The sequence below is a fragment of the Coptis chinensis genome, chromosome 8 (genome assembly GCF_015680905.1).
Source record: "Coptis chinensis isolate HL-2020 chromosome 8, ASM1568090v1, whole genome shotgun sequence".
In the NCBI taxonomy this organism is placed as follows: Eukaryota; Viridiplantae; Streptophyta; class Magnoliopsida; order Ranunculales; family Ranunculaceae; genus Coptis; species Coptis chinensis.
Window position 1 is genome coordinate 79,152,697 of NC_141463.1, and position 15,587 is coordinate 79,168,283.

The window sequence follows — 15,587 nt, forward strand, 5'->3', positions numbered from 1 at the left end:
GCATACTTACATTTAAGCCGTTATGGCACGATGTTTCTATGGCCATTAGTTGGTGCTTTATTTTATGATCCAAGAAAGGCCGAATAAAATGTGGTTTATGCATGATCTTGGATCTTGACTGCTTTTGCAACACCATTCTTTTTTGTGTGTGTATATTACTGCAAGGTTTCAAGTTAACACCAGTGTTCCTTGGTGCGCAATTTAAATGGCCCATGGGTCTGTGGGCTGTGGTTACTTGCGCGACACTATTTACTCTGCAACAATGGAGTTATTATTATTATTGTTGTTATTGTTTTTTGGTTAAGTAATAACATGGAGTTGAGTACAGAGTTCTGGGAGATTCGCATGCAAAACATTAGACTCCCTAATTGATCGATAAAGGCTTGTGTTCAATAATCACATTTGCGGATATCTTTTGTGACGGGCTTTAAGGTGGGTAGGGAGTGATTCTAGTCTTAATTGTTAGCGTAAGCCCTAGAAATTAGTGTTGTGTTGGATGTTGATAAAAGGTAGCGACAAGAAATCTAAATGAGCCGCACCGAAGTCCTGGGATAAGAACTCGGACTGCCTTTACAAAGTGAGGTTTGTCTCCTTGCTGCCATGCAATTTGCAATTTGCACTTGAACGGTTGAACTACTTTAGAGTGAGTTCATTTTATCCCCATAAAAATTCTCTCTTTCCCAAAGTCAATGGGTGATTACTAATCTCTCTTTCTTGCGCCAAGGATTACTACTTCCGCACTTGTGCCGGATTAGAAATTGGAATTATTATTGGGTCGCGGTATTGGCACCCCCATAAATGGGACTATCCTTTTGACCAATTCAACGGTACTAGCACCCTTCCATTAAATATACAAAAAACATGAACGGTAAGTACTTGCCGCGGGATCGCACAATCTACGGCATCGGGTTGCCACGGGATCCCATATCCCACGGAAGGTGGCTGCCGTGGGTCTTTTTTAATTTTTTTTTAATAGCCACCATAAAAAAAAGTTAGTTGCCGCGAAATGATTTTGTTTACTAAAATGGAGTCTTTGCTTGTGTTAATTATCAAAACTCTTCTTCATTAATTTGATCACAAAATTTTCTTATAGCATATGAAAATATTTGCCGCGAGATAGCAAAATTATGGCTCGATTGTATATTTTTTTTGTCATGGTTTTGGTGTTGTTCTTGGAGTGTATAAAGAAACTTTAAAGAATAAAATAAGGTATCCATATGTCGTGTGTGTTCAATATGCAAAATTTGAAATGAAAAAAAATAAAAAACACAAAAAAAATATGTCGCGACAACTGCCTGCCGTGGGATATGCGATCTCGTGGACAACCTGATAATCGTGGATTGTGTGATCTCACGGCAGTTACCTGCCGTGGGATATGAGATCTCGCGGTAACTGCCTGCCATAAAACTATGGGCATGTGGGGGTGTAAAATGACATATAAAGAATAACCATTATTGTTTTACTTTTTGTCAAAAGGGTGCTAGTCCCATTTATCGGGATGCCAATATCGCGCCCCTTATTATTAATTAGCTTTCAGACCCGTCCTACGAACGGGTGCCGTTATATTAAATTATTCTAAAAAATATTTGAACTCTGTAGATAGATCCATTTATGAGATATGAATATTACATTGGTCACTCATCCAAATTTCTTGCAACATGAAAATCACACTCCATATAATAATAATAATAATAACACATTTTTATAAAAACCCTTTGAGTTCTTTTTGTTGTTTAATAATAGAAGTTTGATAAAAATTTTGTGAGAATGCCCAATGAGACGAAATTCATATTGAATATACTTGAATAGCAAGTCATTCCCAATTATACTTGTTGAGACATTTCCACTACACATAAAACAACAATGTTTTGAGGTTAGTTCAGTACATTAACATTTAATTTCTGATTTTCCATTAAATATTTTTTGAGATCAGTTTATTGCATTTGTATCCAGTTTTTTATTTTATGTTAATTCATCTTTGAGGTTAGTTCAATGCAATTACATCCAGTTTTGATTTCCCATTTTTCAATTTTTGTTAATTATTCTTTGAGATTAGTTCCATGAATTTGCACTTAGTTTTGGATTGCGCGTTAATAACTCTATGAGGTTAGATCAATGCATTTGCATCTAGTTTTCGATTCCAGTTAATTATTCTTTGACGTTAGTTTGATGCATTCGCATCCAGTTTTTGATTACACCTGAATGATTCTTTGAGATTAGTTCCATGCATTGACATCATGTTTCCGGTTTGTTGTTAATTATTCCTTGAGGTTAGTTCCATTCATTTGCATCCAGTTTCTGATTTCCTGTTAATTATTCTTTAAAGTTAGTTTCTTGCAGTTGCATCCAGTTTTCAATTTTCCGTTAATTATTCTTTGAGGTTAGTTTGGTGCAGTTGCATCCACTTTCTGATTTTCTGTTAATTTTTCTTTTGGGTTAGTTTAATAAAGTTTCATGTTGTTTCTGATTATCCGTTAATTAGTCTTTGAGGTTAGTTTGATGTATTTGTATCCAGTTTCCGAGTTTCCGTTAATTATTCTTTGAGGTTTATTGAATGCATTTGCATCCAATTTCCGATTGTCTGTCAATTATTCTTTGAGGTTAATTAGTTCAATGCACTTGTATCAAGTTCCTAGTTTCCCGTTAATTATTTTTTGAGGTTAGTTCATTGCAGTGTTACATCCAATTTTCGATTTCATGTTAATTATTCTATGAGGTTAGTTCATTGCAGTATTGCATCCAGTTTCTGATTTATCGTTAATTATTATTTGAGGTTAGTTCATTACATTTGCATCCAATTTTCAATTTTCATCCCACTAATTATTTTTTGAGATTAGCCCAATGCATTTGTATCAAATTTCTTATTTCGTGTTAATTATTCTTTGAGGTTAGTCGATGCATTTGCATCCGGTTTCCGATTTCCCATTAATTATTCTTTGAGGTTAGTTAGCTGGATTTGCATCCAATTTTCGATGTCATGTTAATTATTTTTTGGTTTAGTGCAGTTGCATCCAGCTTCTAATTTCCCGTTAATTATTCTTTGAGGTTAATTAAATTCATTTGGATCCAATTTCCAATTTCACGTCAATTATTCTTTGAGGATAGTTTGATGCATTTGCATCCATTTTTTTTTTTTCTCGTTAATTATTTCTTTGAGGTTAGTTTATGCAGTTGCATCTAGTTTTGAATTCCCGTTAATTCTTCTTTGAGGTTAGTTTAATGCATTTTTATTTAGTTTTTTTTATTTCTCGTTAACTTTTCTTTGGCGTTAGTTCAATATAGTTGCATCCAGTTTCCAATTTTCTACTAATTATTCTTTGAGGTTAGTTCAATGCAATGTTGTATCCAATTTCTGATTTCCCGTTAACTATTCTTTGAGGTTTCTTCAATGCATTTGCATCAAGTTTCTGATTTCCCATTAATATTCTTTGACGTTGGCTGGTTCAATGCATTTGCATCCAATTTTCCGATTTTGCATTAATAACTCTTTGAGATTAGTTCAATGCATTTACATCCAATCTCCTATTTCCAGTTGCCCTTTAATTATTCTTTGAGGTTAGTTCATTGCAGTGTTGCATCCAGTTTCCGATTTCCCATTAATTATTCTTTGAGGTTAGTTCGATGCACTCACATCCATTTTCCGGTAACCCATTAATTTTTCTTTGAGGTTTGTTCAATGTAGTGTTGCATCCATTTTCCTATTTCCCGTTAATTATTCTGAGTTAGTTCAATGTAGTGTTGCATCTATTTTCCGATTTCTCTTTAATTATTCTTTGAGGTTATTTCAATGTTGTTGCCTCCAACTTGCGATTTCTCATTATTATCCTATTTCTAATTAATTATTTTTTGGGGTTGGTTCAATGCATTTGTGTCAAGTTTCTAATTTCCTGATAATGATCAAAGTTGGTGTGTAATACCAACCCATATCTATCGTTATGTACAGTCCTCAAAGCAGATAATAAGAATGTTCATCGTTAATTTGCTAATTCATGTTAGCACGTAAAGAGCATGAGCACTTATATGTTTATTGATTCAATGACCCTTTTTCCAAAAAAAACTCAGGTACTCCTCTTCATGGTTTAATATTTGAAAACCATTAGAGACAAATGTGGAATGTGATCCGTGATAGAAGACAAATAAATACTTAATTTACTAATATTGTACTTACAAAAAAAATCACTCTTAAAAACATGAAAATTTCAAAACAAACCTGTGATAAAAATTTCAATTTTGTTATACGAAAGAAATCTATTACATGACCTCATTAGCAAGACACAACCGGATTGATGAACAAGTCTGTAGATCGAACTATTTCCAATCATCATTACTCATATTCGCAGCCTTTGAGTTAATCCTCTTTAAAGCTTTGTGCAAACCTTGTTGGATGAGGATGTCCCTTATTTGGACTCTCAAAATCCCAAAGTTATTCTTCCCATTAAACTTCTATACTTCAAATTTAGTATTTGACATCTTGGGAGCCATTTTTCAGGTTACACACAATAACCCAAAAAATAATTTTACTTTCGAATTTTATCGAACACCTTGTCTACACAAATTTCGAGCACTATGGTTCTTCACCAAAACTCAAAATTCTAGGTCGTAAACCTACGCTCTGATACCAATTGTTGTGAATAGTACAATGCAGAAACAACGTTACCCACAACAAATAGATCAATCCTACACAAAGATCGATCCTTCTCACTAGACAAGATTTCAACACCCTCAAAGTAATATCCTAACACTTCTCAATATCAAATAACAAGTATATAAAGTAAAACAATTAATGTAATGGAAGAACAAACCACAAGATGAGATATATCGTGGTTCGGCAATTTGCCTACGTCCACACTGCGAGTTCCAAGCTTTACTAGATGTCCAGAGTAACAGATTACAAGTTCTCTCAATTCACTCACAAAGAATGAACACTCGACTCACAAAGAATTGCTCCCTTATAATCTCTCTTTCTTGGTTTTGGTTAAGTTAGGTTTTTACAGAAAAAACCTATATTATACTGTTCTGAAAAAACTTCCAAAACAGTCATATCTTGCTGAAATACGGTGGAGCGCGTGTCGTGCCCTTGGGCCAGACAAAATCGAGCGTGGGTCAGTCGCTTAATTACCTGGAGGTCGCCAAAGTCATGAGCGCCCCACGCGCCTTGTCCAGGCATAAATAGAGCGCTGGTCGCGCCCTTAACAACAGAGAGTTCTCCTTCTTGCCAGACAAGGGAAGTGGTCAAGAAGGAGAAAAGGTGGATCAGAATGATGAAGGAGAGTCACTTCCTGGAACTGCGACATAGAGAATTTTATCCTGAAGGTGTTGCTGACATTCTCCGGGTCAGTTCCTATAAACTTTTTTCATGTTAGGATCGTTAGCAACTCCATGTTCTCTTGGAAAGATATGTAGAAGCCGAAAAACTAGGTAGCATTCAAACCTTACATTTACCATACTGTCAGATGTTGGTCAGTAAAACCTGTTCCATTTGTTCACACCACGTACTTTCACATGAATTTTTTTGGACCCTCGCAAGTATGTCTGCAGGATATGCCCAAGTCATAGATTAGACATGAGCTCGCTGGGTCATTGAGAACTGAATTTGAGTCTTATTTTGTTTTGTGCTTGAAAAGTCTAACATTGTAGGTTGACTTTAGCTTCCCTTTATATTCCTTCCTCTCTTTGTGCGCTAATCTTTTCAAAAGAAAAAACGTTTTCTATAAGTACGAAATAATCAAATAAACAATAGGTATATAGCTCATTCTTTCTTGCTTTATGTTAGTTCTTGACATAAGATACAGCAGTACTTTTCTTATAGAGCGAAAAAGTCATTCTTTTTGTGATATATGTTAAATTATGTGAATCTCGTCGCTTGCATTTAGGTTATGTAGTAGGTTGGCAGGTACTACTTATGTTGTGCCATTTTTATGGTTTTAAATATCTGCGTAACTATCGACGATTTACTTTTGTAATTGATAGACTTGGTTCAAAGATGCCAGAATGTAGTATGAATTTGCAAAAAAGAAAAACAAGTAGTCGGTAGAAAAATTATCATCACAGAAGTTATGTCCTATAATGGCTGGTGTAAGAGCACTTTTTAGTGTCAAATTCAATCAGTTTTGTGTCAGTTTTGAAGTGAAACCAATTTTTTTTATGATATACTTCTATAGTTTCTCAGCTTGTTTATGACCTTCCAGGGAGAATGGATTTTGTTGGGTAAAGATAGTTGCCGCAGTTCGTTTGCATATGTATGCTGTAAAATGTGAGAATATCGGCTCTTCAAAAGATGTGTTCTTGACCCAAGTTTCACATTTTGCTATACTTTTTGGGAATGAGCTGGATGCAGAGGTATTCTTGATTGTCTTTATAACTCCTGCAGTTTGGGCATCATTATCACTCACTACATTTATAATTAATCTGGGTTGTTAGGTTTTATTGATGTCGATGGATCTCTTTGTTGCTAGAACCATGATAACAAAGGCATCTCTCGTCTTCCAGGGAACAATAAATATTACAGAGGCTCAGGTTGATGTTCTCTTTAACTCCTAATTGTAGAACTTTTGCCAAACTTTCAGTTAATGTTGGTTTAACTTGGAAATTTTTCTCTTTGTACAGCTGGTCTCGTTGAAAAGCTTTCATGTGAGACTCATGAGCATCATGCTGGATGTGGACGTTGATCCTTCCAGCACTCCTTGGGATCCTGCAAAAGCATATTTATTTGTCCCTGTGGTTGATCATAAGTGTGTAGATCCGATAAAGGAAATTGATTGGAGTCTGGTTGAAAATATTATAGGGACTGATGGATGGAACAATCCACTTCAGAGGGCGCGTTCGAATGTTTACCTTGGTACAAATGAGCGGACTCTTGGTGGGGACTGAAGGGAGTATGGATTTGCAAAGTTGCCTAACGGCATGACTTCCGGACAGAAATCCCACCCGACATATGGTATTAGAGGAGCTGTTGCACAGTTTGATGTTGTAAAAGCTTCTGGCCTGATTCCCAGTAGGGATACAATTAATAATCAAAATGATGTGGCTGAAGGCAAATTGCTTATGGCTGATTCCTGCATTGACACGGAAAATCTGGTTGGGAGGATTGTGACTGCAGCTCACTCTGGAAAAAGATTCTACGTGGATTCTGTTCACGTAATCAGCATAGTAATCAGCATATGAATTCGGAGAATTCATTTCCGAGGAAGGAGGGATACTTAGGCCCTTTGGAGTACAGTTCCTATGCTGATTACTACATGCAAAAGTATGGTCCAGATCTCCTTTCCACATTGTGTAGAGCCAATTAACCTAATGATAATTGACAGTCTATTTTATTCTTTATAGCACACCAAGAGACATATTTTCTTTTTATCTAAATTATTTAATTATTTATTTTTGTTAATGGTCTTCTGCCACTACATTGTTGAATGCTGGTTCTGATCTTTGATTGTTTTATTGTGAGGAATGGATGACGCACATTGCACCTGGAATGTTGTACATGAAGACAGAGAAAATCTAATTCCAATCTATTGAGGAAGCTATTAACTACATGGGGTCTTGAGTTTCTTTGTAGATTGGAGTTATTTTTGCTTCTTCATGTGTGACAAATTGGTGCTTTTGCTTATCCATTTCTCATATATTATTGAATAGATATGGCGTGAAACTGATCTACAAGAAACAACCTCTTATAAGAGGTCGTGGTGTATCATACTGGAAGAACCTCCTCTCCCCTCGGTTTGAGAATCCAGAAGGTATGCCTTTAAAATTATACATTGCTTTAAGTGTTTCACATATCTCCAGCAATTATTTTTCTGTGAGAAGACGCTCTTGACAAAACATACTATGTTTTCCTCCCTCCCGAGTTATGTTTTATTCATCCTCTTCCGGGTTCACTTGTTCGAGGTGCTCAGAGATTGCCTTCAATCATGAGGACGGTTGAAAGTATGCTTCTTGCTCTTCAGCTCAAGGACATAATTAATTATCCTCTACCTGCTTTCAAGGTATATTTTAAACAACAAATATATTTGATTTGTCTTGTGCACGTTGTGTTTATTTGTTAGCTTTAGTTTCTCTTCACATCTGAGTATGCTCTTCCTGTTGCAGATTTTAGAAGCCTTGACTGCTGCATCATGTCAAGGGACGTTCTGCTATGAAAGAGCGGAGTTACTTGGGGATGCTTACCTGAAGTGGGTTGTTAGTAGATTTCTTTTTCTTAAATACCCCCAAAAACACGAGGGTCAACTTACAAGAATGAGGCAACAGATGGTGAGTAACATGGTCCTGTATCAGTTTGCTCTGAACAAAGGACTTCAATCATTTATCCAAGCCGATCGATTTGCTCCATCTAGATGGGCTGCTCCTGGAGTACTTCCTGTTTTTGATGAAGATACTAAGGACGCGGACACATTCATATTTGGTGAGGGAGGCCGCTCTGCTGAGACAGAATCAGAAAAGGGTCTCCGTGATGACGGAGACGAATGCGATATGGAAGATGGGGAGGTTGAGAGTGATTTGAGTTGCTATAGAGTTCTATCTAGCAAGACACTTGCAGATGTTGTTGAAGCCTTAATCGGTGTTTATTATGTTGAAGGGGGGAAGAATGCTGCACACCACCTCATGAATTGGATTGGAATTCAGGTGGAGTTTGATCCTAAAGAGATAGAACGTACAAACAAGCCATGCAATGTCGCAGAGAGCATATTGAGGAGTGTTAACTTTGATGCTCTGGAAAGTGCCTTGAATATAAAGTTCAGAGATAGGGGTTTGTTGGTGGAAGCTATTACTCATGCTTCACGGCCTTCATCTGGAGTTTCCTGTTACCAACGACTGGAGTTTGTCGGTGACTGGAGTTTCCTGGTCGCTTGACTGATTTGAGAGCGGCTGCTGTATACAATGAAAACTTTCCTCGAGTCGCAGTTAAGCACAAGCTTCATGTGCACCTAAGGCATGGATCAAGTGCCCTCGAAGCACAGGTTTATCTCTCTTTCTCTCTCTGCTTAGTAGACTCTGTCATTTTCATAAGTGGGGTCCAGTCTTAATATGCTGAGTTTTTCAGATTCGGGAGTTTGTAAAGGAAGTTCGGGATGAATTGTTGAAACCAGGGTTTAATTCCTTTGGTTTGGGAGATTGCAAAGCACCTAAAGTACTTAAGGACATTTTTGAATCCATTGCTGGCGCAATTTTTCTTGACAGTGGTCGTGATACTGCTGTTGTCTGGCGGGTAAAATTCCAACTGAAGGCTTGTTAATTTTGGAAAAGATTGGGCAACTTCAGTTATTGAATGGTGTGGCTGGTTATGTCTCAGCAAAGTCTTGACTTGAAGTCGTTATTTACAGCCAATGGTTACTCCCGAAACACTTCCGATGCATCCGGTGAGGGAGCTTCAAGAACGATGCCAACAGCAGGCTGAAGGCTTGGAATACAAAGCCACTCGAAATGGCAATCTTGCCACAGTGGAGGTTTACATTGGTGGTCTTCAGATTGGGAGTGCTCAAAACCCACAAAAGAAAATGGCTCAGAAATTAGCAGCGAGAAATGCACTTGTTGTTTTGAAAGAGAAGGAGAGAGCTGAAGCCAAGGAAAAGAGTGAGGAGAATGGGAAGAAAAAAAATGGCAGTCACACATTAACTAGACAGACCTTGAATGACATCTGCTTGAGGAAGCAGTGGCCGATGCCACAGTACAGGTATCATTACTATGTTTTTGAGTATTCTTGTTATGTAAAATATAGGTTGATAAAACATCTCAGTCATGTTTTGGCTTCTTAAGGTGTGTATATGAAGGTGGCCCTGCACATGCAAAGAGGTTTACATACTCTGTACGTGTAAATACTACTGACAAAGGATGGATGGATGATTGCATTGGGGAGCCAATGCTCAGTGTTAAGAAAGCGAAAGACTCTGCTGCAGTTCTTCTTTTGGAGCTTCTAAATGGATGGTATGGAAATTTGGCATCCAACGGGTCAGCATAAGCAATTATTATTGTTTATTACACACGGAGTTGGTACGTGATCCACCTTAAGTTCCGTTTAAATCTCTGGCTGACTACAACGTGGAGAAAATAAGGATCCATTCTACTGGACTTGGACCTGCTATTCTTGGGGTATTCCCGTCTCCAGACCAGAGTAGGATCTGCAACTCATAATAAAGCCGAAGTTTGAAACGGATAGTTGGCAAACCAAAATTGGAATTGGCTTAAGAAGGCTCTCCATAAGGGCCTCAGAGCCAGGTTATTTATGCTCAAAATGCCCGAGTTTTTCCCTTGTACTGTGTATTGTGTATGAAAGGTAATCTAGTGTACCGGAGAAGTATGATGTGCTACTACTTATGCCCAAATTCAAAAGAAAATAGGAAGTATGCTCCAAAGAAATGGGTGAAGAGATACTAGTTTAGTTGAAAAAGTTTCCTCTTTCTTTTCTTATTTTTTGTTCTTAGAACATGGTAATCTTAAACTTCTGCTGTTTCAAAGTTAAATTATGTGTGGATGGATTTTGTACTGTGGTTTTGCTTCTTTGCCTATAAAAATTCCAATGTTAATTTGAGCTAGAATAGGAGTGGCTTTGAGGTAGAATACTTTCAAGGTGTTGACAAGTGTACCTCTGTATTCCTTCCTTCCCACAAGATGCAGGTACAGGTAAAGCTCGTTCAGTTTTGAAATTGTAGAACAACTGTTAGTTACTTTGCGTCTTTTTGTTAGTTTTTAGTCCTTAGGAACACCGAACACCTACTAACTGGTCAGCACGGTCTTTGCTCAAAACTACACTATCTCAACATATACAGTAAACACCTTGAATGCAGAGAGCCCCAGCCACTAGTGTAAGATATACATCTTTCTACAAACACAACCACCCATTAACATTTTCTACCACTTTAAACAATTTGAAGTGGTTGGGAAGATGCTCTTAGCCAACACTCTTTTACCACCCATTGCTTGTGTATACATAAATGTCTAAACCGATCTGCAAATCCAAGGTGTCTTCTTCAATCCCTCTTGTTCTTCTTTTAGTCATATATTACTACATTAGACTTCAGTTTTCCTTGTTCTTGTTTATACAGACAAGCCTCATTCTTTAATCCACTTATTAAGCATAGAACCATAGACAAGGGTGCAACGTGGCAGAAAGTTGAAAACCATAACCTGAAAATGTAACATCACAACTGGAAGTGCAACTTGGTCGGTAAACTGAAACCATGGAATGAGTGAATGACTGAAACTTATGTTTTAAGAGTTGCCAATTCGAATTTCTTTTATTGAAAATCTGGCACATGGAATATACAGATTGCATAATTATGAGAAAATGATATAAATAACTATGCATTGTTGCATTCACAATAAAGAACCAACTTGAAGCTCTGGTTTTTCCCCGGAAGCTCTGGTCCAAATCTTAATACATACAATACAATAATATACTTGTGTTACATTTTGATTCAAAAATCATAGGAGGGCCTCCTCATGTTATTGTTGATATCATGAATTATTGATTGAAATAGAATCTGTCCTGTCTATCGCCTCAAGCTATGCAAAATATATTCAGCATAAAGGTCCCTGCACCACAAAGAAAATAAGAGGATCAATATGAATAAACAAGGTTTAATTAGCATTATTATGATATCTTTTCCTCCAAAGATGAAATGGACCATGGTCAGTTACTCAGTTCTAAGGCTGTTTGTGGCCAGACTGGCATTTACAAGCTGCCTTTTCCACTTGAGGTTGATAAGAGCTTGGAGGGGGACGTAAACAGGAAGATCAAGGACCAAGGAAGTGTGTAGTCTTCATAGAAGAAAGCGATATCTGGACTTTCTAAATTATAGCACGTTGCGTAATCCTCGTATTGGAGCGCAAGCGTGATACTGGATATATAGCATGTGTTTGAATTCTATAATGGAACTTGTGATATGGTCTAAGTTAATAAGTCTAAGACAAAGACGCCTAGAATCTTTTGAAGAAATTCTTAGTGTAACTTAGAAATCTCCCGCAAGCAGATACAGTTCAGTACATGGTTTAAAGAGATTTCTATAAAGTTGGAGAAGTCGGTCTGAAGACTTACATTGAGTACTGGATAGCATCATATGCAGTCTTGGAAGGCAGGAATTCGTCCACTGCGACCTCTTTGTTTTCATTCTTCTTATCTGAATTTTTTTGGTAAAGAAGACATACACCTCTTAGTAAAACATTAAGGATTTCAATCTAAAGAATAATTTAAAGATAGAAGATTACAGTCTTCAAAGAAGCGTTTTATCTCCATCAAACGGTGTGGGGCAAGCTCTTTGATGTCAGTATAGTGCCTATATTCTGGATCATCGGCACAGACTGCAATAATCTTATCATCTTTCTCTCCCTTGTTTTGGTTGGAAAAGAAAGCAAGTCAATCAAAATTCTAACACATCACAATAAAGAAGTACTGGAAGTAGTTTGGTAATATACCTGATCAATCATTGGCATGAGTCCAATTGCCCTGATTCGAAGAAAGCAACCAGGAAGAACTGGCTCCTTCCAAAATTATAAAAGTGAAATGAGCACCAAAAATGATCTACCGTGTTAGTTTAGTAATTTTATAGGTATCACCTAAGCCTTATTCCAGATATTTGGTTGGAAACATGCATTAGCTCTTGCTGTCATCTAATGCTGCATTTTATCTCACTAGTGTTTTCACCCTTAGCAAATGTTGTTGATCTGAACTAACCTGCATGAGGATCAAAACATCCATAGGGTCATTGTCTTCGCACAAGGTACGGGGAATGAAGCCATAATTATGAGGATACACCACAGATGAATACAGAATGCGGTCAACCTGCGGAGATAAAAATCGTAAGGAATTGCGTAAGAAAGATATGTATGCAGGATGGGAAGGGTATTTGGTAGGTAATCTTCAGAAACAAAAGAAACACTTTCACAATGCTATGAAAGTACTTACTTTTATCAGGCCAGTCTTCTTGTCGAGCTCATATTTAACCTTACTTCCTTTGCTGATCTCAACAACCTGTGCCAGAAGAGTTACATAAGCAATGGAATTACAGAGGACGACATGGAGCTTTTGTTTGTGATAAATAGACAAATGCTTTGTTTGTAGGACTCCAACTTTAGGAAAATTCTGCTGGTCAGTTTAGAAAATTTTGAACGTATATGTAATCAAAACTTTGCTGCCATTCTAGATCAAAGAAACTTTTAATGTATTTGCAGCTTCTCCGGAACAAATTTGGAGGTAGAACCTACTAAGACTACAAAAGCCCTTGAATCATACTAATTAATCTCAGTTCTAATGCACGCACATAAAGAATTGGTACGAAATCAGGGTTCAACTTTCAAAGACCAGTTTTTTCTTTCACAGTTTAATGGCTGACAGGCTTGCATTTAGTACACTCAAAATCTAAATTAGAGAAAATGCATGGGTAAATTTAAATCAGAGAAAATGCATGGGTTGTAGGCTAAGATAAAAGAGTAGAAACATACTGCATTGACAACTGAAGGAGCACCAGGCCCTGTACATAAAGAGTTACAAAAAGATGATTACTTCTCTGCGTTAGTTCTATATGCGAACAAGCATATTAATACAAACACATTAAGTTAGTCCGTTTTTTTATCAGGGGCGTGCAGTGGTGACCAAATGATAGGCTGCTCCTAATTAGCCATTTTTACAAACTCAAAATGAATGATAAACTTAAATCATTTAGTAGGTACCAATTTCAAGATCATGCCAGGGATGTGCAGCTACAGATCTCCTTGACAAAGATGACAGTATTCTCTCATTCAGACGTGGAACTTGACTTTTCTTCTGAGCAACTTCTTTTGCATATTCGATTACTTCGTCACTCATTTTCTGTCAAAGACAACAAAAATGTATCATTTAAAGTCATAGTCAAGGAGGAAGTTCTTCAGATCTGCAATAAAATGTGAAATCCGGCCAAAATATATTTGATGGCATCCAATCCTTTATGTACCTAAATATGTAGGGCTCTGACAAGATTTTTCTTTTTTTCTTTCATTGTTGAAAGTAAGACCTAATTAAGTGATTATCATATGTCATTATTGTGTCCTTTTAGGACTAAATCAGCCAAAAGGACAGCAAAAAACCTGCGATATTGACTGCATGAACGACAGAGGAATTCTCATCGTGATTTTCTCATTCCCATAAACAACTACGACATTCGAGATTATCCCCTAGACTACTTAATCCCGAACATCAAACTAGACGTTTCACAAAATAGCCTGTCGTCCTAAAACATTGTAGATTTGGTTCTGAACGAGTGAAGGGAACATTTCCTACCATCTTGATATATGAATTCCAATATCCAGCAACATTATATTCATCCAGAAGAAAAACATATTCTTCAAATGCACTGTGACATTAGATAGATTTGATACTACACCTCTTTTGTTCAGAGAGGCAAAAACTAGAGTCTCAACACCGTAAATCTTGTATATCAACAGATTGGTTCTCCAAATCTTGAATTCCTCTATATATTTTTGGCATGTTCAAGTGGGGGTTTTGATAGAAGTTTTGTTATGCAAATCAGACATTTGATAACAAGAGTAATAGTAAATCGCAGGCACAGGGATATGTGCACTCTATCACGGATCTTTCTCAATCAGTAAATAGAACACCACTAATACAATTGGGACATCCAGCTTTACTCAAAGATCTATCCAGGAATTATTAAATGTCTACATACACAGATTGCAGCATTTCAAAGCAGAGAAACGAAAATGTTGCTGACTGAATCAAGTGGACAAAACTTACATCGTCCGGTTAGAATCATATATAGATCCATTTCATTTGAGCCATGTACCATGGGGAAATCATGACACATTATTAACACACATATGGATATCAATCGAAATGGTGTAAGCTATAACAGTCAAGAATCCAAATTATACAACAAAATATGAAATGCTTAAACTGCATGATAATAACATGCAATCAAGATCATTGTGCACCTCTTTTCTATAAGAATTAAATCAAAATGGAAAAAAAGATAGCACAAGGTGGCAAGAAAAATACCTTAAAAGCAAGAAAGAAAATATGTTTTGTTAGAATGAAAGAGAACAAGACAATGATCCGAACTCTTCTCAAGGTGATCAATCATCAATATATATATATAGCAAGCATGGTGGTGGAGACCCATGGTACCACGTGGATTCATGACAGATCATGTAGGTAACAACTACATGTGGAATGCTAATCTTGATCTCAGATCATTTACTTTTGTATATATCATATTAAAACTCAACAAAGAAATGGTCTCATAGGTGCCGATTATATCTAAGTCTTGGGCATGTATGTTCCGTAAGTCAAAAAATGTTCCTTCAATCTCTCAACATCGCTTCCACTTTTATGTATAAATTATTTTGTAAATGTGATGTCGCACTATACATTGTTTTATTTAAAGTAGAGATGTGCAACCCAACATTGACATCACCTGTGGTGTTATTTGGTGAATGAGCTGCTATCATAGTATCATGCATGGATAGTAAAACATCTAAAATAGAATAGATTAACCAATAACGTTTCAAATCTTGACAATTCACTCTCTTCATTAAAACACTTTGATTAACTACTCTATATTATAGTACGTGTTTTCATTGATGTGAATTAGATGGAAAACAGG

At 36.7% G+C, this 15,587-nt stretch overlaps 1 protein-coding gene and 1 pseudogene across 2 annotated transcripts; one reads left to right on the forward strand and one right to left on the reverse strand.

Annotated features, from left to right (window-relative positions):
* Positions 1-4,255: 4,255 nt before the first annotated feature.
* LOC147483310 (endoribonuclease Dicer homolog 1-like) lies at positions 4,256-10,461 on the forward strand (annotated as a pseudogene). Its single transcript, XR_015205513.1, has 11 exons — positions 4,256-4,294; positions 5,174-5,333; positions 6,189-6,339; positions 6,421-6,516; positions 6,607-7,246; positions 7,633-7,733; positions 7,801-7,982; positions 8,086-8,954; positions 9,038-9,224; positions 9,292-9,667; positions 9,751-10,461. The product of XR_015205513.1 is annotated as an endoribonuclease Dicer homolog 1-like (transcript).
* A 739-nt stretch (positions 10,462-11,200) lies between these two features.
* Positions 11,201-15,120, reverse strand: LOC147483311 (soluble inorganic pyrophosphatase 3). Its single transcript, XM_086576442.1, has 9 exons — positions 14,981-15,120; positions 13,660-13,798; positions 13,432-13,460; positions 12,896-12,961; positions 12,665-12,772; positions 12,406-12,471; positions 12,199-12,319; positions 12,029-12,110; positions 11,201-11,526 (listed from the first exon to the last, which is right to left on the reverse strand). The coding sequence occupies exons 2-9, from the start codon at positions 13,793-13,795 to the stop codon at positions 11,484-11,486; spliced, it is 651 nt and encodes a 216-aa protein (XP_086432568.1). The 5' UTR covers positions 13,796-13,798; positions 14,981-15,120; the 3' UTR covers positions 11,201-11,483.
* Positions 15,121-15,587: the final 467 nt, after the last annotated feature.

Bases quoted from the DNA above. Each gene is read 5' to 3' on its own strand.
- LOC147483311 (XM_086576442.1), bottom strand. From the start codon at position 13,795: ATGAGTGACGAAGTAATCGAATATGCAAAAGAAGTTGCTCAGAAGAAA. The intron at 13,461-13,659 runs GTACCTACTAAA...CTTTATGTACAG, and splicing joins CTGGCATGATCTTGAAATTG to GGCCTGGTGCTCCTTCAGTT. The intron at 12,472-12,664 runs GTTAGTTCAGAT...TAATTTTGGAAG, and splicing joins ATGTTTTGATCCTCATGCAG to GAGCCAGTTCTTCCTGGTTG.